Source organism: Protopterus annectens, chromosome 7.part0 (assembly GCF_019279795.1).
Source record: "Protopterus annectens isolate FY-2018-M chromosome 7.part0, PAN1.0, whole genome shotgun sequence".
NCBI lineage: Eukaryota > Metazoa > Chordata > Ceratodontiformes > Protopteridae > Protopterus > Protopterus annectens.
In genome coordinates this window covers 418,239,758-418,264,608 of record NC_056739.1, presented here as the reverse complement: position 1 = coordinate 418,264,608, position 24,851 = coordinate 418,239,758, and the positions used below count along the sequence as shown (strand labels likewise).

At 43.7% G+C, this 24,851-nt stretch overlaps 1 protein-coding gene across 1 annotated transcript in view; it reads left to right on the top strand.

Moving 5' to 3' along the window:
• SRRT (serrate, RNA effector molecule) overlaps positions 1–24,851 on the top strand; it is a gene marked incomplete in the record, with an annotated part of 984,080 nt that overhangs the window by 425,475 nt on the left and 533,754 nt on the right. The window contains 2 exon segments of the mRNA XM_044077005.1: positions 15,427–15,597; positions 19,535–19,688. Of these exon segments, the coding sequence (XP_043932940.1) occupies positions 15,427–15,597; positions 19,535–19,688 (325 nt within the window).

Genomic DNA, 24,851 nt, shown 5'->3' with positions numbered 1-24,851 from the left:
TTTGCGAAGAGGTCTCCTTTTTGACAGCTGAGGTAAGTTTGAATTTTTCAAACAGCTTAGGGTTTTATCTCTCCCTTGTTCCTTTTTTTAGTGTGTAGTGTTTCTACAGCCCACCCTATTTCCCCATATAGTTAAAAACTTCTAGTTTTTATAAAAAGTTTAAAAAATTTTCGATTAGGCCTAGGCCTCCTTTCTTAATCCCTATCTGTGTGTCTGTGTTTGTTGGGATTAATTGTGTGACTGTTTGGGGTGTGTGAGTGTTATTTTTTTCTTGGACTATGTCTAAGGAAGGAAAGGTCTCAGGCTTCAAGAAGTGTGACTCGTGCTGTCAGAAAATGTCTCTGACAGACGGTCACACTTCTTGTGTTTACTGCCTGGGGCCTTTACACCTGCAGGAATCCTGTGCCTTATGTCACTCTTTTAGCCAGAGAGTCCTGCAGGAAAGGAGGAATAAATTGATCCTCCATGGCTTACTAAAGCCAGAAGGTTCACCCACTAAAACTGGGTCTAGTAAACCTTCTAAGCCACCTAAGGTTCAGGCTACAGCTTCTAAGCCTTCCCCGGTGGCTCCGACTCCTTCGGAGTCGAGATCGGCTCCGGCCGGAGCCGATCTTTCTTCTTCTCAGGTGGTAGTGTCGGTTCCGACACCCAATCTGCTGTTGCCTTGTCGGCTCCGATGGCTTCGTCCAAGAAGAGATCTTGGTCCCCTTCTTTGGAGTCTATCCACTCGGCTCCGGGGTCTCCTATTTTGTCGGAGCGGAGTCATCGGAGCCGATCTTCCAGGCTGTCTGACCACGATTTAGAGAGGGTGGTAAGCAGGCTGTTGAAGTCGCAGGCGCTAGCCCAAATGTTCCATAGCCCGTCTCAGCAGACTTCGGCTATTGTTTTACCCCTTGAACTTCCTCCTCAGACTCCCCTCCAGAGTTCGGAGCCGGAGCTTCTCGGGACAGCGACCGTGTCGGCGCCGGAGCCGATGCATCATTTTTCGGCTCCGTCGTCTTCGGCTCCGATCTCTTCCATGAGACCTTCCTTGGAGGGATCCGGTCGTCGAGTTTCCCTTGTCGGCTCCGAGGGGGCTAGTGGCGTCGGACCCTTGTCCGACCCCGCTCTCCCTCTCGGGGCTTCGGCATTGGTAAGCTCGGCACCGACCTCGGCCTCGGAGCCTTCCCTCTCAGTGGAGCCGGGAATTCCTTTTTCCTCGGAACGGGAATATTCCGGCCTCCCGGGAGGAGCCTTTGAGGTGATGAGGAGTGTCCTGGCACCTGAGCCAGGTCAACGGTCCATCCCTTTAGCTCCTCCCTCTTCGGTGCCTGTAGACGCCTCTTGCCAGCCTCTTGCTCTCAGGCCCAGGGATCCATCGCCCCAGGTTTCCCCATTGGGAATAACTTCCTCTTCGAGGTTTCTCCTGATCCTGCAGGGGAACCCCTCGGAAGAGGGCGTAAGAGGAAACACACAGACTCCCCTGAGTCTACAACATCTGATACCGACTTAGATGAGTCGGAGGGTTCCCCACGGTCCCCCTCTGAGGATGTCTCCTTTTCAGACATCCTTGAGCTCCTCAAACAGAGGGGGGATTGGCCCTCCATTGACCCCTCCGAGGATGAGTCGGTATACCTGGAGGCTTTTGGATCCCGACCCTCCACCTCCTGGGTGTCTCCGCCTTTCGACCCACTTATGCAGGTAGTGGCTCGGAAGGCGTGGGCAGCTCCAGATTCTGTGGAACCGGTCCCCAGGAGACCATCCAAATTTATTACGGCCCCTACAGACAAGCAGTTTCTTTCTAAGGGCGTCTCTGTGGATGCTATGGTGGTGGCGGCGGCCACCAAGAAGGAACTCTTCAGTACCTGTCCATCCTCCTAACAAAGATTCTAGGACCATGGACAGGTATGGAAAGCGGATGTTTTCTTCAGCGACCTTTGCTATGCGTTCGCTGAACTACCTTTGTCACTTCACCAGGCTTCAAAGAGATATTCTCAAGGAACTAGGTGAAGTGGTCCAGGATCCTTCTGCTGCTGGGCTCAAGAAAAGATTGCCTCACAGCTAGCAATCCTGAATTCCTTAACCAACTCCTCCATGCGGCTCATATCCTATGCAGCCGATGGAGCGAGCAGAGCCGCAGGCACAGTAGTGGCTCTTAGACGTCAAGCCTGGATGCGGCTTTGTAATTTTGCGGACCCCTTTAAGGCGTCCTTCACCAATACCCCCTTTGACGGTTCGGCTTTGTTCGGACCTCAGGTGAAGGAAACCTTGACCAGGTGTGAGCAGGATGGCAAAACTCTTTCTCCCGTTGGAGTCCATTTTTCCACTCCTTCTAGACCCTATCCCAAGGGTCAGAAAGGAGGGAAGATGTGGTTCCGCAAAGCCCAAGGAGCAGCGCCGGACACACGTGGGCAGTTTACCGGCAGAGGGGGTAACAATAATAAACGCCGCCCTAGGGGCAGAGGGGGTCCTCAGAACCAGGGCAACAGGGAGTCTCTTCCTGAGAAGCCCTTTCAGCATCCCTGAGGTGTTGCCCAACTGTCCACCCTTGGAGGCAGTCAGGGGAAGGATTTCGCTGTACCCAGTAGCCTGGCGTTCCCTTTCACAAGATATGTGGGTACAGTCGATCATATCCGAGGGTTACAAAATCCCCTTCGAAAGGTATCCCGTACCTCACCAATCCCTTCCAGACATCTCACCCGGTCAGAGGGATTTGGCAGAACAGGAGGTTACAAAGCTCCTAGAAAAAAGAGCCGTCCAGACTGTTCCGGCAGACCAACTAGGATCCGGCGTCTACTCGAGATTCTTTTTGGTCCCCAAAAGGACGGGAGATTGGAGACCAATATTAGACCTAAGCAATCTAAACAGATTTGTCAAGAAGGCAAGATTCGGATGGTCACGCTTCAGTCCATTTGCCCTTTCTGGGCAAGGACAACTGGATGTGCTCGATAGACCTTCAGGACGCGTACTATCACATAAAGATTCACAGGCGCTCCAGGAGGTTTCTCCGCTTTCGGCTAGGGCCAGTCATTATCAATTCAGAGCCCTGCCCTTTGGCCTCACTTCAGCCCCCAGAGTGTTTACCAAATGCATGGCAGTGGTCACAGCTCACCTGAGACGTCAAGGATTCCAGGTGTTTCCTTATTTGGATGACTGGCTCCTCTCCGCCACCACCAGGCATCAACTTCTTCAGTCCAGAGACTACACTCTGCAGCTTTGCAAAAGTTTGGGAATTTCAGTGAATTTCGAAAAATCTTCTCTGCGGCCTTGCCAATCTATCACCTTTATAGGCACAGAATTAAACACCGTCAAGTTGTTAGCCAGACTAACAGATCAGAAAATTCTGGACATCCAAAAATACGTTCGGATATTATTGCAGAGCAGCAAAGTCAAAGCCAGATTGATACTGAAAGTTCTAGGTCTTATGGCTGCGGCCATTGTTCTTCTACCACTGGCTCGCTTCCACATGCGTCTTCTGCAGTGGATGTTATTCACTCAGTGGTCGTTCCACAGTCTTCCGATGAGACACGAAATCTTAGTCACACAATCGTGCAGGACTCATCTGAACTGGTGGATATCTTCCCCTCTTCTTCATCAGGGCCGACCATTTGTTCCCCCTCCTCCGGTTGCCACAGTCACTACGGATGCCTCTCTGATCTGGTGGGGAGGGGGGCATTATCAGGGCAGGATGGTCCACGGGACGTGGCAACCCATGGAATACCATCTGCACATAAATGTCCTGGAGATGAGAGCGGTGCTTTTAACGTTGCAAGCCCTCAACCACTTTCTTCCCGCAGGGACTATTGCAGTGCAAACGGACAACATGTCCGTGGTCTGATACATCAACAAGCAGGGCGGGACCAGGTCATATCCGTTGTGTCGAGAAGCTCTCAGACTTTGGCAATGGGCAATCTCCTCTCATCGGTTTCTGATAGCAACGCACATCCCCGGCAGGTCCAACCTCTTGGCGGACAGGCTGAGCAGAGCTATTCTCATGCCTCACGAGTGGTCTCTCAATCAATCTATAGTTGACCAGATTTTTCTGAAGTGGGGCACACCTTGTTGCGATCTTTTTGCTACACCCCAAAACAACAAGTGCCCCGACTTCTTCACCCTCTTTCCCCTACCAGTCCAACCCCTGAGAGACTCTCTAACCCAGGATTGGCCCCGGGGACTTCTGTACGCTTTTCCTCCCTTTCCCTTGATTCCACAAGTTATTCAGAAAGCCACCATTTTGAGGGCCAAGTTGATTCTCATTGCCCCTTACTGGCCTCGACAAATTTGGTTTCCGACTCTGCATCGTCACCTCCTGGTGCAGCCTTGGCATCTGGACCCAGTTCCGGATCTTTTGATCCACCAAGTTGGGTCAACAGCACCGGGCCATTCATTCTCTCAACCTCACTGCTTGGTTGCTCCACTTCCTTCCCTAGCCAGGCTTCCTATGATCTCTGATCCTGTCAGAGATATCTTAGTAGCTTCTTTGAAGTCGTCCACCAGAACCGTTTATGCTAGCAAGTGGCAACGTTTTTCCCTTTGGGCAAACTCCAGGCACATTGATCCCTTTACTGCTCCTGTGCATTCTGTTTTAGATTTCCTGGCTGAAGTTTTTCAGTCAGGATCTTCTTCATCAACAGTCAAAGTTCAACTGGCGGCTATTTCCAAATATCATGTTGGCTTGCAAGATCATAACATTGTCACATAGACTATGCAAAGCCTTTCTGAGAGGAGTTTTTCTCCTGAAGCCGCCAATAAAACATCCTCCTCCTCCACAATGGGATCTGAATTTAATGTTAGCATCCTTGATTTTACCACCCTTCGAACCGTCTGCTTCATGTTCCTTGAAGTTATTGACCTGGAAAACTATATTCTTACTGGCTGTCACTTCAGCAAGAAGGGTTTCCGAGATTCAAGCTCTCTGCATCCGTTCCCCCTACTTGGTTTTTCACAAGGACAGGGTATCCTTGAGAACAAATCCGTCCTTTCTCCCCAAAGTTGTTTCTCAAACTAATATTAATCAATCCATCGATCTACCAGTCTTTTTCCCAAATTATTCTGACAGAGCTGAATAAAAGCTTCATTTTTTGGATGTCCATCGTCAGCTCAGGTACTATTTGCATAGAACTAAACAATTCAGGAAATCAGACCAATTATTTGTCTCCTATGCAGAAAACAGGAAAGGTCTCCCAGTATCAAAAGTGACCTTATCCAGATGGTTGTCTTCCACCATTTCTTACGTGTATTCGCTTAGAGGCAAGCAACTACCTTCTAAACCGAAAGCACACTCAACCAGGAGTCTGTCCACTTCTGCAGCCTTTCAGGATAGACTACCCATTGATACCATTTGTGCAGCAGCTACTTGGGCCACTCCTCATACCTTTGTCTCTCATTACAAATTAGATTTGGCCTCCAGGGACAGGGCCAGTTTTGGTTCCACAGTTCTCAAGAGTCTGTTCCATTGAGCCACCGGGACACAGGTGCTAGGGACGCGGTCCCATCCAGCAAGAATGAAGGCGAGATTGACAACTTAACATTTAGAAGTTATGTACCTACCATAACGTTCCATGTTAGTTGTCTTCTCTCGCCTTCTTTCTTGCGTCCCTCCCTCCTTCCCCCTGGCCTGGACAGATCTTGAAGAGTTTCCTCTTCTCAGGTGGTTTCCTCCTGAGTCTTCAATAGAAGAGTCCTTTGTTATGAACTTGTTTTTTCCTAGTTCTACTAGGTTAGTCCTTAGCAGGGTATTTTAGCTACCAAACGAGATCTGAGGTAGTCCCGCCTTGCATCATGGGATATAGGGTTGCCTCGAGCTGGTAAAAGGAGTTCTCAAGCTAAGCAAGTGCAGTGGAGCCGAGGATCGGCTCCGAACCCATCCAGCAAGAAAGAAGGCGAGAGAAGACAACTAACATGGAACGTTATGGTAGGTACATAACTTCTAATTTTTTATTATTTTATTTTACATTTGTTTACCGGGAAGGTCCGACTGGACACAGACCCATTTTCAGCGGAGGCCCAGGGCGAAAAGCTGCACTAGTAGTACAATAGAATAGATACACATTCACAGGATAAGTCATACACATTTACATAATACACAAGTCATACTGGAGCTCATTTCAGTTGAAGCCACTGACAATAGGTTAATAAGCATTGACGGGATATAATGGTACTATAGTCATACAGTAGCTCATTTCAGTTGAAACCACTTACAGTAAGGTTAATAAGCATTGACCGGATATAATAGTACTGGCAGTTCTTTTGCAGTATAGCATACATTAGTAACCTAGTATTGTGTATAGTAACTGAGAGTGATTTTTTATTTTTATTTTCCTTTTTCCTCAGTTTGAAGGCAAAGGGAGTGGAGGTGGAGAACCATGCCAACATTACATAGTTGGGAGAGACCCAGTAGCAGTGAGTAGTTATGATCTAGCCTGGGGGAAGACCTGGACAGTTTTGTGTAGTGGGTTTTGAGGAGATTTTTGAAGAGTTGAGAGAATGTTGAGGTTAGACGATCTGGTAGAGTATTCCATGTTTTGGCAATGGAACATGCAAAGAGGGATTTGCCAGCCTCATTTTTGTGTTTAGTGACATTTATGTGGTTCTGGTGTGTAGATCTTAGATTTCTGGAGGGGGTATAGGGCTGGATTAATTGTTGCAGGGCAGGAGTTTTCATAGGATGGTAGTAGAGCTTATGTGCAATGGTTAAGTTGGTTGAGTAGGAGGAGTTGTGGGAATTCAAACCATTTGAGCTAAGGGCTAGACAGTAATGGGATCTGTGAGTGGTTTCAGTAGCAAATTTGGCAATCTTGTAGTAGCAAGATTCCATTTGGTGAGTTGTGTGGCAAAGGTTAGTTAAGATTGGGAAAGCATATAGTAGTATGGATAATAGATGGGTTCCAGCTATGGTAGCTTTTCGTGTTCCTGGTCATGAATTGGCAGTTCCTGTAAATGAATCCCAATCTTTTTGTTAACTTTCTTGATTGTTTGGGCAATATGGATGTCAAATTTGAGATTATCAATTTCTATGCCTAGAAGCTTAGTGTGCGATGTTGGAGTGATTCTAGTATTGTCTTTGGATATTATGGTAAAATTATTGTCTATGGGAGGAGGTCTATTGGGGCTGAAGAGAATATATTTAGTTTTCTTGGGATTAAGTAAATGTTTGATGTTGGTGGACCATTCTTCTGCTAGGGTAAAGTTATTTTGGGTGATGGTTTTTAGTTTGTTGAGGGTGGGTGCTGCACATATAATAGTGGTATTATCTGTGTATTGAACTATAGAAGCAGTGGGTGAGGCTGATGCTATCTGGTTAGTAAATAATGAGAATAGCAGGGGGCCGAGAATGGACCCTTTGGGACACCGATGGTTACTGATAGTAGGGGGACAGTTGATTTTGCCATAGTACTGCTTGTTGATGGTTAGATAAATAGTTACTGAACCAGGATAGGGTGGATGAGTTTGTGTTGAGTGGCTAGTCTTTTTCAAGGAGCATTTTGTGGTTGACCATATCAAAAGCTTTGGATAAGTCTAGTAATATGGAGGATATGAACAGGCCATTGTTTCTATGGTTATTAACAGTGTTGGAGAATGACAATGCTGTGGTAGTGCTATGGGAAGGTCTAATCCATGTTGGGAAGAGGGATAGTAGGTTGTTCTGTAGGAGGTAATGCAATAGCTGTGAATGGGCTACTCTCTAGAATTTTTGGTAAGGGTAATAGTATTGCTATGGGGCGGTAGTTAGTAAGTTCAAGGGAATGGCCCCCTTTGTGCAATAGCATTATGTGAGATATTTTCCATGAGTGGGGTACTTTGCATTCAATTAAAGACCTGTTGATGAGGATAGACACGGGATAGGCTTTGGCCTTTGCAGTAATCTGTAGGAATTCTGCTGTTAGGTTGTCAACTGCTAATGTTGTTGGCTTCAGTTTTTTGAGGAGTTTAGCATTTGTTTTAGTGGTGAATGGTTTTAGGGAGAAACTGGGGGTGTAGTTTTCCGTATTGGAAAAGGTGGGGGATGTTGTTCTTGGGTGGGTTTGTGTTTTGGATATTGGCTAGGGCTTGGATAGTTTCAGTGAAGTATTTGTTAAATTGGGTGGGGATGTTGTCTAGGTTGTTTGGCAGTACTGGGGAAGGGGTGGTAGGTTTTCCTGGGTGTAGTAGGTTATTAATTGAGGACCAGAATTTTTGAGGGTTGTTGGTGTGTTTTTCCTGTAATGTTTTATAGTAGTTAGTTTTGTCAAGTTGTATTAGTTTTTTGGCTCGGTTACAGAGTTCCTGGTACTTTAGTTTTAGGGCAGGGGTTTTGTGTTTGTGAAAATGTGACCAGGCTTTGTCTCTTTCTTTCATTAAGGACCAGGTGTCTTTTGATAGACATGGTGCTTGGTTGGTTTTAATTCTAGTGGTCCTGGGTGGTGCATGGGAGTTTAGGATGTTTAGGAAGGTAGAGTTGAAGTATACTACAGCTTCATCTAGTGATAGATACTTTAGGGGAGTCCATGTACATGATTTTAGTGAGTTGATTAAGTTTTGAGCACTAAAGGTTTTTTGTTTCATATGACCCTGAGAGTGGGTTGCTTTGCTTGGTGGGGCCGATTCCTAATTAGGCATATTGCTTGATGGTCACTCAGACTGTCAGGGAGACAAACTGAGAGATGGACCAGAGTGGGGTGAGATACTAGTATCCAGTCCAAGATAGACTGTTGTTTAGAGGTTTGATCTGTTCTTGTAGGGGTAGTGATAACTTGGGTAAATCCATGGAGGTTAATATAGGTGTTAGGATTTTGGCTGGTGCATTCAGACCAGTCAATGTTAGTCACCTGCAAGTATAGTTTCTTGTGGATGGGTTACTGCCATCCAGTTGAGTACATTTTCTAGTATGCTAGCATTGTTGCCTGGTGGTATACAACCTCCAGTGATTATGATTTGTTTGTTGGGGTGAAGATGTTCGTGTTACACTGCTGCAGTCATCACACTTGGGTTATCCTGCCGTCAGGCGGTCCCGCAGTTGGCCAGAGTTCCAAAGTCTTGGTCCAGCGTCTGTTGCTGTCGCTTCTTCCCTGACGTCAGTGCGCCAGGGGTATACAAGATGCATCAGACGCCATTTTCTTCAGTCTTTCTTGCCGCACAGTGCCCGAAGCAAAAGCAGTTCGCAAGTGCCGGTCGGCCGACTCCTAAGATTTTCGAAGTTGAATTTCAGATCCGAAGTCTTCAATAAAGCTAAGTACCCCATTGGGGAAGCTTTTTTCTTGCCTCAGACGGATGTCAGAAAAAGTTAATTGCATTTCTTGTGGGAAGCAAATACCTCATAAGGACTTCCACTCTTACTGTATTCCATGCCTAGGCCCTGATCACGACGTCACTAGTTGTCGGTTTTGTGCCAGATTCAACAAACGCACTATAAAACGACGTTTTGATTTTGCTTTGCACTACTTTGGCCGAAGGTTCAATTATACAATGCCATCAGAACAACCGACGACCGCAGTTCATAAAAAAACGCAAGGACAAGGATAAAGACAGGCATCCAAGGTCCAAAACAGACGACAAGGCCTCTTCTAGGCCAGTCGTTGGTTCGCCGGTTCTCAGTGAGACCCTTTCGCAGCCCCTGACACCTGCTACCTCAGAGCCACAGGCCGCCTCCGACTCCCATGTGGAGACAACTAGGCCTCTGGAAACTCAAGGTGTTGGGCCTACGGAAACTAATCCCTCAGATGGGTCTGGAGCCGCTGAGCAGGTATCCGCTTCTGAGGGTGTTTTCAGACCTTCACAACTTACCATTAAAGCAACAGCCAAGACAAAAACACCATTAAAGACAAAGAAGCAAGTACAGCATTCTCCTGGACAGTCCTCCATGCCTAAGAAACAGATGCTCAAAATGGCCAAAGACCTCATTACTCTAATCAGCGGTTCCCATCCACCGCCTGAGAAAAGGCCTAAGCAGGATGCAGACTATGATTCCTCTGATCAGGTTTCCATTTCCTCTGATTCCTCTTCAGACCAGGGGTACTCTCTACCCCCCCTATGAGGACTCTGATGCTGAATAATCTATCCCTTCAGCCTCTCCTCCTGAGGAGTACTCTTTTGGGGAAACTTTACATACCATGAGGGAGCATTTCCATTGGGAAAGTCAGGATTATTCAGACTCCAAGAAAAGGCTCAGGGACTTCTTTTTATTGCCTCAGCACAGGACCCTTGCTATTCCGCCTGTGTTAGATATTGTGGATGATGTGTTCTCTGAATCCAGCTTATCTCCTGATTCTTTGCCCCCTGCACCAGCCAAGCCAGATAGGTACTATAGAGTCCCTGACTCTCAAGTTTCTTTATAAAAACCCTTCTGCTGACCCAGAAACAATTTCCCAGGGTCCCAAAGGGGTTAAGACTTCCATTGCAAAAAACCCAGTCCCCTCTGACAGAGATTCTAGAGCACTGGATAGATGGGGGAAGAAAGTTTACACTTCTGCACCTTTAGCAGTAAGGGCTTTAAATTGCCAGTTTCACATGCTTAAGTACCAACGATATTTAATGGCTCAGTTAAAACAGAAAATGCTTACAAGCTCAGAAGCTCCTGACTATAAAGAAATGCAGGATTTATTGCATGCAGTTGAACAGGTGGGAAAACATACTCTGCAATGTGGTTTTGATTCTTTGGAGGCCTCTTGTAGAGCCGCAGTTACAGGTTCTGTGATTCGAAGACATGCTTGGTTAAAAACAGAGTTTACCTGACCATGTTAAGGCAAAATTATTGGATGCTCCTTTACAGCATGATACCTTGTTTGGTGTTAAGGCAGAAGAGGTATTAAAGAAAACGGAGGATAAAGCTAAATCTATGCAAACAGTCAAAGATTTCTTACAGGTACAGCCACCTCAATTTAGCAGAAATTGGCCTACAAAGAATTGGTCCTTTCCAGTGTCAGACAGGCCACAGAGAGGCAGATACAGACGCCCAAGAGGCAGATCTCAACCCCAAGGCTCTTCCAGACAATGACAGTGGGGTACCTCAACCCCAAAAGGAAGTGAGGACAAGTCTCAACCTTACAGGGAACAGTTCCAATGACGTCCCCCTTCGTATGCCAAGCACTTCCCTTTTGGCAGCCCCCTTAGAGGGGGGAACTTGCACTTTTTTCTCAAAGTTGGCAAGCAATCACCCAAGACAAATGGGTTCTGAATAGTGTGTCTCAAGGTTACAGGTTCCACTTTCACACTTTACCAAGGCTAAAAGGAATGCCAAACCTGCCACAAAATCAATGGGCAGAGGCTCAAAAACAAATTTCAGCCCTCATGGACATGAGAGCTATTCAAAAGTACCACAGCAGGAACAAGGACAAGGATTTTACTCAAGACTCTTCCTGGTTCCCAGAAAGGACAAAGCCTGGAGACCCATACTAGACCTCTCAACTCTAAGTACTTAACTGGATGTTCCGAAATTCAAAATGTTGACACTACAGCAACTTCTTCCCATGCTGGGCAAGAAGGCTTGGCTTGTTACTTTGGACCTCAGAGGCATACCTGCATGTCCCTATCAGACAAGATTGCAGAAGATACCTCAGATTCAAAGCTGGTACAATGCACTACCAGTTCTCTGCACTGCCCTTTGCCTTCTCTACTGCTCCCAGGGTCTTTGCAAAGTGCCTGGCACCAGTAATTGCATTTTGCAGACAAAAAGGAATTCAAATATATCCATACCTGGACGATTGCCTCATTCAAGCAGAGAGAAAGGACATTCTTCTAAAGCATCTGGCGTTTGTAAAAAGGTTGCTAATTTCTCTAGGGTACGCAGTAAACGAAAAGAAGTCAAAACGAGTGCCCTCACAACAGGTAATATTCCTGGGTGCCAGCTTAAATACAACGGCCCAGATGGCTTATCTCACACCAGACAAACAAGGGCAACTGACTCAATATTTTCAATTGCTGGCAAAAAAAGTCCCATCTCCCTGAAAGAAAAATTCTGCAGGCCCTGGGATTCATGACATCCTGCATACTACTAATTCCATATGTCGGACTGCATATGAGGAAATTACAATGGTACCTAAAAAGTGTTTGGACTCAACACTCTCACAGTTTAGAAACAGTTAATACCAATAATTCCCTGCCTACAACAGGAGTTTCGATGGTGGGCACAGGCATGTCTCCTCATCAAGGGTCAGCCTTTCACTCTACCCACAGCCAGGCAGGCTCTAACAACAGATGCTTCAGATTACGCCTGGGGAGCACACATAGCAGGAAAATGTATTCAGGGCAAGTGGACCACAGACCAAATGCATCTTCACATCAATCAAAAAGAGATGTTGGCTGTTCAAAATGCCCTAACAGCTTTCAAGGACCTTCTGCATCCAGGACAATTATTATTAAAGACAGACAACACCACAGTAATGTGATACATAAGCAAGGGGGCGTTCATTCTTACCCCCTATACAGGCAAGCCGTGACCTTGTGGAACACAGCTCTAACTTATCAAGTTCATCTGCAAGCACAATTCCTGCCAGGAAAGAAAAATACTCTGGCAGACGACCTAAGCAGAAATATCATGGACCCTCATGAATGGAAATTGAATCCACAAATATTCAGCATGGTAATGCAAAAATGGGGGTGCCCAGACATAGATCTTTTTGTCTCCCCACTGAATTGCCAACTACGAAAATTTTGCACAAGGACTTAACACTCACAAGCATGGAAAGTGGATGCTCAGCTGGAAAAACCTAAAAGTTTATGCCTTCCCACCACTGCCTCTCCTTTCAAAGGTACTCCTAAAAGCCAGACGAGAAAAAACACAGATGATCCTGATTGCCCCAGACTGGCCACGCCAGCACTGGTACCCAATCTTAAAGAACTTAGCTCAAGGCCCGCCATGGGATTTTGCCTCAAATGTCACACCTTCTGACTCAACAAAACAATCAGACCCTGCACGGTCAGCTCAAAACCCTAAACCTGGCTGCATGGCAGATTCATTAGTCAAACGGGCAACACCTCTCTCTAAAGCGGTTATGTATGTCATTTTGGAGGCCAGGAGGCCTAGCACCAGGAAATCTTACTCAAAAAATGGAAGAGATTCTGTGCCTGGAACCAGGCTCCAAGCCTTGACCCTCTTGTCCCAAACATTCCTCAGATTTTACATTACTTAACTGAGACGCTGGACAAAGGCCTATCCTTCTCATCAATTAAGAGCCATGCCTCTGCCATTTCAGCTCATTACAACACGAATCCTCCACTATTCTCTCATTCCTTGCTAAAGCAGTACCTCAGAGGGGCTAAAAACATAAGACCGCCCCGGAGAGCACCAACACCAACTTGGGACCTCAATTTTGTTTTGGAAAACTGACCTTGCCACCTTTTGAGCCAGCCAATACAGCCGATCTAAAATTTTTATCATGGAAAACAGCTCTGCTCTTGGCAGTAACTTCAGCACGAAGAGTCTCAGAGCTACAGGCATTAATGGCAGTGGAACCTTTTATAATATTCCAACAGGACAGAGTTTCTTTAAGGACAAATACTACCTTTATGCCAAAGGTGGTATCTAGTGTGGCTCTTAACCAAACCATCCATTTGCCAACTTTTTATCCAAACCCCAGAATAAAGGGGAGAAACTTTTGCACTCTGGACATACACAGGCAGCTACGCTTCTGCTTGGACAAAGCAAAAGCTTTCAGGAAAACTGAGCAACTGTTTGTAGCATATGCTGCAGGATCACAGGGCAAGGCTATCTCAAAGCAGACTATTTCCAAATGGATAGGACACTGTATTCATTACTGCTACACACAGCATGGAAAATTGGTCCCTAATAACATTAGGCCACTATCAGAGCAACAGCCACTTCAACAGCCTTTCTCAGAGGAGTACCAACCAAGGAAATTTTGGAGGCTGCAACTTGAGTTCAGTGCACACCTTTACCAAGCATTGCCACTTGCCTCTTTACTCTAAATCCAGAGCAGGATTCGCCACTGCAGTTCTACAGGGCCTCTTAGCCAATCCTAACTCTTTATAGACCAGCCACCCATCTTTAGCTTTGGGATTCTACCCAAGTGTGATGACTGCAGCAGTGTAACACTATGAACAATGTACAGTTTTGTACCGACCATAAATGTAGATGTTCGAGTGTTCACACTGCTGCAGTCCAGGTTACCCTCCCTCCCCTCTGTCCTAGCTGGACTTATCTATACCTTTCTGTCCTATACAGACTTTGTGGTGTATTTACTTGTAACTGAAGGTATTGTTTTTATTTTTTATATATGTTTTATTAGCAATATGTATTGCCTATCTACTTGGGGGCACCTAGCATCTGGGGGCAAGAAAAACTGAAGAAAATGGCGTCGGATGCATCTTGTATACCCCTGGCGCACTGACGTCAGGGAAGAAGCGACAGCAACCGACGCCGGACCAAGACTTTGAAGCTCTGGCCGACTGCGGGACCGCCTGATGGCAAGATAACCCAAGTGTGATGACTGCAGCAGTGTGAGCACTCGAACGTCTACATTTATGGTAGGTACAAAACTGTACTTTTTAGTCTGACTAGAATTAGCTCTATGTCTTGAACTTCTTGGGAGTTGCATTCAATTTGTTTTATATAGAGGTGGCTTTGGAAAAGGATGGCTACACCCCCTCCCTTTTTACCTGACCTATCTTTACGTATTATGTCATAGCCAGGGGCAGTAATTTCATTGTTGTGGTGTTCAGGCTTAAGCCAAGTTTCTGTTAGTAGTACGATGTCAGGTTTGTATAGGCCTAGTAGGGCATGGAGATCATGAGTTTTGTTGAGTATGCTCCTTACATTTATGTTTAGAAGGAGGAGTGATGAGGATAGGTCTGATATGTAGAGGATTGGGGTTTGCTGAGCATGTGCTATTGCAATTGTATAAATATTCTGTTATGCCAGATTCTGTTCTAGCAAAAGAATTACAGGGGAATGTAGAACGTTTTCCACTGACATCATTTTCAAAAGCAAGTAATACATCTCTTCAGTGTTAGGTGTTTTGCACTCCCTAATACCATGTCATTATCAAGAGGCTTCAATAACAGGCATATGTAGTCTGTATTCCATCTGACTTTTTTTTTTTTTTTTTTTTTTTAACTTCTGATATCGCTGTAACTAGCTCATTTCCATTCTCAGTTGTTTGTACCATGTCAAAGATGCAACAAGTGTTGCAGCGATATTTGTCATCAGGTTATGTTAAAACATAGTAAAGTTTAGTCTGCGGAGCACTTTTTTGTTCCTTGAATTTTTAGGTGTAATTAAATATGGATATTGATACTACTGTACATGATTTTGTGATTAAAATTTTTTTAGGAAAATATGGCATAGAAAAAATTGTGTATATACGCTATTATTTTGCTTATGAAATAGTGAAAGGTTTATTTTTGCATAGTTAAACAGTGCAACTTTTACATGACTAATAGGTTTTATTTCACTGGTACCTGGTACTGATTTTAGTCTTGCTGATTGGGCATCTATTTCTTCCGTCTTTGCAGAGCATCCCTTCTCAAAATCCCATCCTGAAAAACATCACTCACTATCTGATTGATGAGGTCAGTGCTGAAGAGGAAGAACTTCTGGGTAATGCTACAGAGTCAGTCGATGAGGTCACAAAGGATGGGAATCCATCTGATACCAATGTAGAAAGAGATGAGAAACTCCTGAAGGTGTGTTATTTGAACAGGCCATTACATTTAACATGCGAGACAGAATGTTATTCCTGCCATGTAGATTGAGAGTATTCAAAATGTTCGTGCAAGCTTATATTTTTTTCAGGTTTAAACAACTTGCTGCTTGTTGAAAAGTAATGGAGATTGGGATAAGGTTCCAAGACCTTTTCCATTCAGGATTATGGAAGTTAGCCCAGGGTTTTCTGTCTAGCAGAATGGAAGAGCTTGCTAGGATAATGTATGCTGTCATACTAACAAAGTTGTTTCTGTTTATTGTTGGGTTAGACCTCTTGTGTGCCATGCTCATAGGCAAGTACTAGACTAGCTGTCCTTGCAGGCCATTTTAAGCCTACCAAATTTTCCTTTTTGCGCTCAAAGTAACCTAGACCATTTGGTTATAGATTAGCCTTATCCCATCCCATTGTCGATAATTATATATTGCCCCTAATGCCAATGACTGGGAGCATACCACAGATAATTTGAGGGGACCTATGCATGGGATGAAGCTTTTAGCAGTTGCCTATGTCCATTAGTAGTACAGGGGGCAGCCCAGAGGCAAGTTTTCTGTTTCCCATCCATAGATCTAAGTTGCGATTGAATGTGGAAAGGGTTGAACTTTGTGGATGGGGAGTCTGTTCCACAGTGGCATTCTCTGTGAGATATACTTATCCTTCCAAACCATTCTGTTGATGTTGCAAAAGAGTTTGATTTCTAGGCGGAGTATTTCTGATGCCGTTTGACTTGCTGATTTGCAGTAAGTCCATCAGTAACTGGTTGTAGGATGCCTTGAATGCCAGACATAGGTCACCTCTTTGTAGGATACTGAGTATAGTGACCAAGCTTTGAGTAGGTCCATGTAAGACGTGTTGTTTAGGCCTAGTATCCTTTAAGGTATCTCTGTGGGTGTTCACTTGTTGCATGTGTCTGGACAGATAACATACAAAAAGGGGCATGTCTTTTCAGTGATTAGCCTAATGAGGGCTGAGTAATGGGGGAAGTGACATCCCTTAACTAGAGACTGTCCCTTTGTTTATAAGCTGTGCAATATAGAAAGACTTTAACAATAGACACATGTTAGTCAAAAGTTAGATCACTGTGCACACAGGTTCCCAAATCCCTAACTGGGTCAGCTCTTAGGGGAGTATTGTCAGTGTGGTAGTTTCCTGGGGTAGATGACTTCCCAAAGGTCACAGTAATGCATTTTTAGTATTTAGTTTCAATCCATGATTTTATTACCGGTTTATTTGGGACAAACCTTCGTACAGGATGGACAAGTCATTTGGGGTTCATAGGTAGGTACTAGATTATTGGCCCTAGGGCCTATATAAGCCTAGCCAAAAAGGTACCCTGGCTTTCGCCACCCAAGAAAATTATTTTCCTGTGCCCCTGTCGAGCAGAGCCACAGAGGTGCTCCCTGGGGTGAATTTCCTATTTCCCATCCAATCATCAAGATTTTTCTTGAAGAGTGCTAATGAGGAGCTTTGTTTGATATATAGATAGCTAGTTTGTTCCAGAGTATGGGAAGTCTTTGGGAAAAGGAATCTATCCCTCCAGCATGTTCTGTTTATTGTGGTGATCAGGTTTATGTTCCTAGAGCGTGTAGCTCAGAGGGATTGCCTCTGAGTAGGTGATATGCAACGGAGTAAAGCTGGAGTTTTTTGAGACGGTCTGTGTAGGGCATCTGTTTGAGGCGGGTAATCCTCTTTGTAAGGTATTTCTGCGGCCTTTCCAGTTGTTGTAGATGTCTTGTGATGTATATAACAAAAGGGGCATTGCACTCTATAATGGGTCTAACTTGTGACGAATAGAGGGGAACAATGACCTCTTTTTCCTGGCTGAGAAGCCTTTTATGATGAAGTGTGCCATGTAGAAGGATTTCGAGACTACTGTCCACCTGTGTCCCAAGGTCTCTTGTCACACTTTCGGTGTCAAACAGACTACCATCTATGTGGTAGCTCATGGGTACAGAGTTTTTATCAAAGGGGCTGACCGTGCACTTTTTGGCATTGAGCTTGAGGCCATGGCTGTGACACCTGGCATCTATCTCACTGATACCCTTTTGTAGGATGTCCACATTGTTGGGAGTTTCGATTATGGCTCCTAGTTTGCAGTCTTCTGTGAACTTGGTTAGCCAAAATCCCAGGACTTTGAACCCTGTGGTATTCCACTTGTCACTGGTCTGAAGTCTGATTTAGAGTCTGCTACTTTCACAGTGTGGGTTCTGTCAGTGAGCCATTTGGTAACCCATCTTGTGACATAGGGATTTATACCTAGTTCCGTCAGTTTGTCTACAATTCCAGAGTGGGGGATGGTGTCAAAAGCCTTGACGAGATCTAGATAGGCCGTGTAAACCACCTTACCCTCGTCTACAGCTTTGGTGACTGCTTCAAAGAAGTCCATCAGATTTAGGAGACATGATCTACCTTTTACAAACCCAAACTGGGTGGGGTCCAGAGTTCGGACATTACCAATGTCTTTGTTTACAAGTTCCATGATGATACGTTCCATGGCCTTGCAGACCAGGCTCGTGGCAGTAGTTCCCGGGGGTCTGTGGTGGCTCCCCCTTTGTGGTGTGGGTAACGGTCGCTGTGCGCCATTCAGTGGGCACACAGCCTGAGGTGAGGCTATGATTTAACTTGGTGCTTAGGTGGGATGCCAGTTCATTCTGTAGTTTGTGTAGAATGCAGCCTGGGATGTTGTCAGGTCCCATGGATGCTGTGTTCTTGGCTTTGGAGAGTGTGGTTTTTACCTGTGCAGCCGTGATTACAGGAACTTTGCATTCTTCCGGTATAGAGATGGGCCCTTTAGAGGGTGAGAGGGAGGTAAATCTGCCTGGATGTTGGCAATATCAGTTGGTTCTGTATATTTAGTGCCATTGTGCTGTAACTCGGAGCAGATCTGAGTGTTGCCATTGAGATTCTTAACATAGATATAGAATGCTTTGTTGTTTTTAGAATCAGTGGCAATTTTGTTTTCAAAACTAGCTTTGGATGATTTTATGAGGCATCTCAGCTTCTTACTGAGGCTGACCAGGACTTCCTCCAGTAATGGGATTTTACTCTTTTTTGCAACAGTTTCTTTCTTCTGTTGTAGAGTTTATTTATGGCAGGGGACCACTAGATTTTTTTGGAGGATAGCATCTTGATGCTCTTAGGAATAGCACAATCTATGCACTTGTGTAAGTGCTTATAAAGTGCATTTGTGAAGGATTCAGCAGTTGTACCTCTATTGTCCATTTGCCCCTAGCTTGCTGTCATCTGCAAACTTAAGTCAGCCAAAGCCCTTTTTAAAGTAGATGTCCAACAGTAAAAGTCCCAGCACAGAATCCTGGGGACTCAACTTGTGACTGAACTCTTTGTGGAGGTAACTTCCCCTATTTTGATTAATCGCGCCCTATCTTTGGGCCAGGTGGCAGTCCAGCTGGTGTCATTAGGGTTTATTTCCAGTTTATTTAGCTTTTCCTACTATGCCCGAGTGGGGAGTTAACAAAAGCTTGGTCAGGTCATGGTATGCGGTGTGTACCACTTTGCATTCATCCTTTGTTGACCTTTTCAATTAAAAAAAAAAATCCACTAGCTTGAGTAAACATGACTTGCCCTTTATTGCCCCTGCTGATGACAGTACAAAGAGAAAACGCACAAATGTTGGACATAAGACAATAGAGCAGGTTGGCATAGGGAGGAGGTGGGATGGGCTCTGAAACACTGGCAAAAATGTAGGGCTTCACCTGCACCAGAGTTCTTAAACATTATGACTATAGCATTGACCCTACTGCTAACATCTGCAGTGTTAGCAAGTTGATAGCATAGCTTGTAGTAACATGCATTGGGGGGAATGATATAATTAGTGTGTTTTAATTAGGTGGCATTACTTGCAGATTAAAAAAAAATGATAAGCTGTTAGTGGATTCTAACTGTAGCTTTCCTCCTTTCAGGTTTTGGACAAGTTGTTGCTGTACCTGCGTATTGTTCATTCTGTCGATTATTATAACAACTGTGAATACCCAAATGAAGATGAGATGCCAAACCGTCTTGGCCTTATACATGTCAGAGGGCCCATGCCTCCAAACAGGATCACTCATGGAGAAGGTAAAAAGATAAAAATGGGGTGCACACTGCTCTAATATATTTCATTTGGAGGTTAGAATAGCCTGATTTACAACTGTTTCTCTGAAAAGCTTTATGTTTATAAAGTCGCTGATGCAATAAGAACCTTAGCCTGTGAGCAGAAGGCCACCTGATCATCCAGCTTCATGTCAGAGCTTTCAGACATTTTTGTGCAAGGCCTTTCTCCCCCACACTGTGGATGTCATTATGAAATTCATTGTAGATGGGTGGGGTGTTTCTGCCATGTTTAGTAGGCATTTAGAAATCTGTCTGTCCGCCTCGCATCACATCAGTGAATACTAGGCTATTGAACCCAGGAGGCCTTTTTGTTTTTTTTTTAGCACCATGCTTCCCAAGAATCAAACCCTTTACCTTGTGTCTTTGAGGCAATCACCTTAACAATTACACCAGCCCCTCTGGTACTTTTCATGTGAATCCAAAGCTGTGAGTACCCATTTGGGGATTTGTACCTTTATACTTGTATTTTTAATTTGCCTATTAGAGTCGTGATTTGGAGACTGCATCTACCTCAAAAAAATTACCAACATATTAACCTGACTTGGTAGCGCCTCTCCCTAATACTGAAGTGCAGTAGGATTTTCCCTGACACTTATTTGACACAAACAAACTTGCTTTGGGGTTTGAGAATGCCAGTGAAGATGTAGGGGAGGCCAAAATAGGCAGTTGGGCAGTGGTCTTCCTAACAGCCAGGTGAGTGCCTCTCAGGCTGTTGCATCTCTGTTGTTCTACAAATCACTTATGGTGATTGTGCAGTAAGCAAACATTCAGCCATCCCATCTGACGTCTAGATTTTTGAGGTGTCCTGCTGCAGAGCTGGCTTTCACACCTTGCGGACATTATTAGGACACACAGTCAAAAGGTGAGAGGCAACAGTGCTGATGTTCTTCATGTTTCACTGTTGCAGTCATTACATTTGGGTAATCCGCTAGCAGGTTGCCCTCAGTTGGCCTGAATAACAAAGTCTTGGGTCCTGCGTCGGTTGCTGTCTCCTCTTCCATGACATCAGGTCGTCAGGGGTATAAAACATGCAGCTGACACCATTTTACCAGTCTTTCTTGCCGCGCGGTGCCCTAAGCAGAAGCAGTTTGCAAGTGCCGGTCGGCCGATTCCTGAAATTTTCGTAATCGAGTTTCAGAACCAATGTCTTCAAACTAAAGCGAAGTACCCCGTTGAGGAAACTTTTTCTTGCTCCTTACCGATGTCAGTAAAAACTATAAACGCCAAAAACTAGAACTTACAAAAATCCGAATGTATAAGAAGCACAATAAAGTTCTAGTGGAGCTGTCACGATCCAGAAATAATTATCCTTTTATTCAGACACATAAAAAAACAACTGGTTTAGCACTTTCATCTTCGCTATCGTAGACTTCATCAGAACACTAGTTTCTCATTACATTAACCTATATATACAAAAATAACCGCCAAAATCATGCAATTAGTTAATTAAATGTACTTATTGGCTTAAAGCCACAATTATTTCTTAAAATACATTCATACATTCCTAAAAAGAACTGGCCCTTATTTAATGGTTAGTTATATCAAATATAACACTTCCATATATTAGATTGTATATAAAAGAAATTCTAAAAACTACATCAATCATTCATGAGTATTAACTCCTACACTTTTTTTAAAAATTAATATATAAACATAATATACTAACATATATTGACATACATTGATAAAAACCACATTTTAAAAGAATAAATTCCAATACTTTACAACCATACTTCTAATTTGTTGATACTTTAAATTCATTGCATATTTTTTATATAAATTGATGTATGGTGCTTATAATATTGAATTAAAAACATTAGTTATAAACATTAATTTCTTAGTAGGGGTGTAGTGGGTATGCAATCATTTAATCCTGGGGGTGTTGCTGCATTTAACCTAATTTGCCACTTGGTTTCCTTCTCTGAAACAAGTGCCTTAATATCACCACCCCTAGGGTTCTGTTTCTGTTATACTAGTAATCATCCGTATTCTCAAAAGAAAAGTATTATTAAAGGTCAATCCATTAGAGTGGCCAGGATGACCACGGTCAAGGAAGATTTCCTCAAGGAGATGGCTTTTTTGAGGAGGTTATTCATGGATAGAGGATATCCTGAAGACCTAGTGCAGGATGTTACTATGTTTATTATTAAAGAGTGGGGAAAAAAATATACCCCTGTTTTGGGTGTAGGACCATCGCCCAAACAGACAAATATGGAAGTTAGTAACTCCAGTACAGTACAAGGTGGTCAAAATTTTCAGAGGGCATGTATAGTAAAGTTTGGTAAACAGGCGAGGGAGATTAAACAGATTATTGACAATAACTGGAATATAATCACTAGTGATGATAGTATTAGTGATAAACTGGGGGTGAGGCCATCTTATGTATATAAAACTGATTATAACCTTAAGAGAATATTTGAAACAAGGTCTAATATAATTAACAAACAAATACACTCAGGAAAGGGTGGAACCACTAAATGTGGACACTGTAATCAATGCCACAATATTATAGACAAGGAGAGTGTAGTACTTGACAATATTTTAAGAAGCAAGATTAACTTTAGTAAAGGGAATTGCCAATCACAGCATCTGATATACTTAGCAATATGTTCTTCCTGTCATTATTTTTATGTGGGTAAAATGGACAGGAGACTAAAAGACAGAATATATGATCATTTGTATTGCATTCGTAAAAAAGATACCAATAATGCCTTGTATAGGCATTTAAATAGTAGTTAAGGGTGTGTTGGCTTCCTGTTTGGTATTTTGGAAGTGGTGAAACAGAACCCTAGGGGTGGTGATATTAAGGCACTTGTTTCAGAGAAGGAAACCAAGTGGCAAATTAGGTTAAATGCAGCAACACCCCCAGGATTAAATGATTGCATACCCACTAAACCCCTACTAAGAAATTAATGTTTATAACTAATGTTTTTAATTCAATATTATAAGCACCATACATAAATTTATATAAAAAAATATGCAATGAATTTAAAGTATCAACAAATTAGAAGTATGGTTGTAAAGTATTGGAATGTATTCTTTTAAAATGTGTTTTTTATCAATGTATGTCAATATATGTTAGTATATTATGTTTATATATTAATTTTTAAAAAAAGTGTAGGAGTTAATACTCATGAATGATTGATGTAGTTTTTAGAATTTCTTTTATGTACAATCTAATATATGGAAGTGTTATATTTGATATAACTAACCATTAAATAAGGGCCAGTTCTTTTTAGGAATGTATGAATGTATTTTAAGAAATAATTGTGGCTTTAAGCCAATAAGTACATTTAATTAACTAATTGCATGATTTTGGCGGTTATTTTTGTATATATAGGTTAATGTAATGAGAAACTAGTGTTCTGATGAAGTCTACGATAGCGTAGATGAAAGCGCTAAACCAGTTGTTTTTTTATGTGTCTGAATAAAAGGATAATTATTTCTGGATCGAGACAGCTCCACTAGAACTTTATTGTGCTTCTTATACATTCGATGTCAGTAAAAGTTAATAATTGCATTACTTGTGGGAAGCAAATACCTCATAACGATTTTCATTTGTACTATATTCCTTGCCTAGGCCCTGATCACAATGTGCCTTGCTGTTGGTTTTGTGCTAGATTTAACCAACGCACTATTAAGCGTCAATATATTTTTGCTTCTAAATAGTTTGGTTCAAGATTTAATTATCCTGGAATGTCATCGGTTAGCAATCCGACTACCGGAGTTCATAAAAAATGCAAAGAAAGGGACAGAGACAGACCGTCGAGGTCCAAAACCGACGATGAAGCTTCTCCTAAGTCAGTCGCTGATTCGCCGGTACTCAGTGAGGCGCCTTCGCTGCCCCTGATACCTGCTACTTTTGAGTCGCAGGCCTCTACCGAGACCCATGCGGAGTCCGGTGTGCCGTGACATTCTCAGTCTGTTAAACCCGCAGATGTCTCTGCCTTGGATGGGTCCGGAGCCGCTGAGCAGGCACTGGCTTCTGAGGGTGTTTTCAGGCCTCAACATTTTTATATTAAACCGACGTCAGCAGCAAAAACAAGGTCAAAAGCAACTTCTGTGTCTAAAAAACCGACGCATAAGCCACATGCTCAGACCCCTATGCCTAAAAAACAGATACTCAAAATGGCTGAGGATTTAATTACCTTGATCAGGGTTTCCCAACCCCCCCTGCTAAGAGGCTTAGGCAAGGCACTGATTATGAATCTTCAGATCAGGTTTCCATTTCTTCTGATTCCTCTTCTGATCAGGAATTTTCTATTCGACCCTGTGAGGATTCTGATGCAGAGGAATCCATCCCATCTGTATCTCCTCCTGAGGATTACTGTTTTGGAGAGACTTTGCATACTTTAGGAGAGTCAGGACATCTCTGAATCAAAAAAGAGGCGTAGGGATTTCCTTCTTCCACAGCATAGGCCTTTGGCAATGCCTCCTGTATTAGACCTTGTGGATGATGTGTTCTCGGAATCAAGCATGGCTCCTGATTCCCTGCCTCTGGCTCCTAGTAAGCCAGACAGATATTACAGGGTTCCTGACTCCCACAAATTTCTTTTAAAAAATCCTGCTGCTGATCCTGAGACTATTTCTCAGGGTCCCAAGAATGTAAAGGCCTCTACAGCCAAAAATCCTACCCCTTCTGATAGAGATTCCAGGGCACTGGATAGATGGGGTAAGAAGGTTTATACGTCTGCAACCTTGGCAATCAGAGCTTTAAACTACCAGTTTCATATGCTTAAATGTCAACAGCATGTTATGGGCTTACTGAAACAGAAAATTGTGTTGATTTCTGATTGTATGGAAAATAGAGTTACAGGAATTATTGCATTCAGCAATACAGGTTGGAAAGCATACTTTTATTAAGTCACTGATGCAATAAGAACCTTAGCCAGTGAGCAGAAGGCCACCTGATCATCCAGCTTCATGTCAGAGCTTTCAGACATTTTTGTGCAAGGCCTTTCTCTCCCACACTGTGGATGTCATTATGAAATTCATTGTAGATGGGGGGGGGTGTTTCTGCCTGTATGTCTGCCTCGCATCACATCAGTGAATACTAGGCTATTGAACCCAGGAGGCCTTTTTGTTTTTTTAGCACCATGCTTCCCAAGAATCAAACCCTTTACCTTG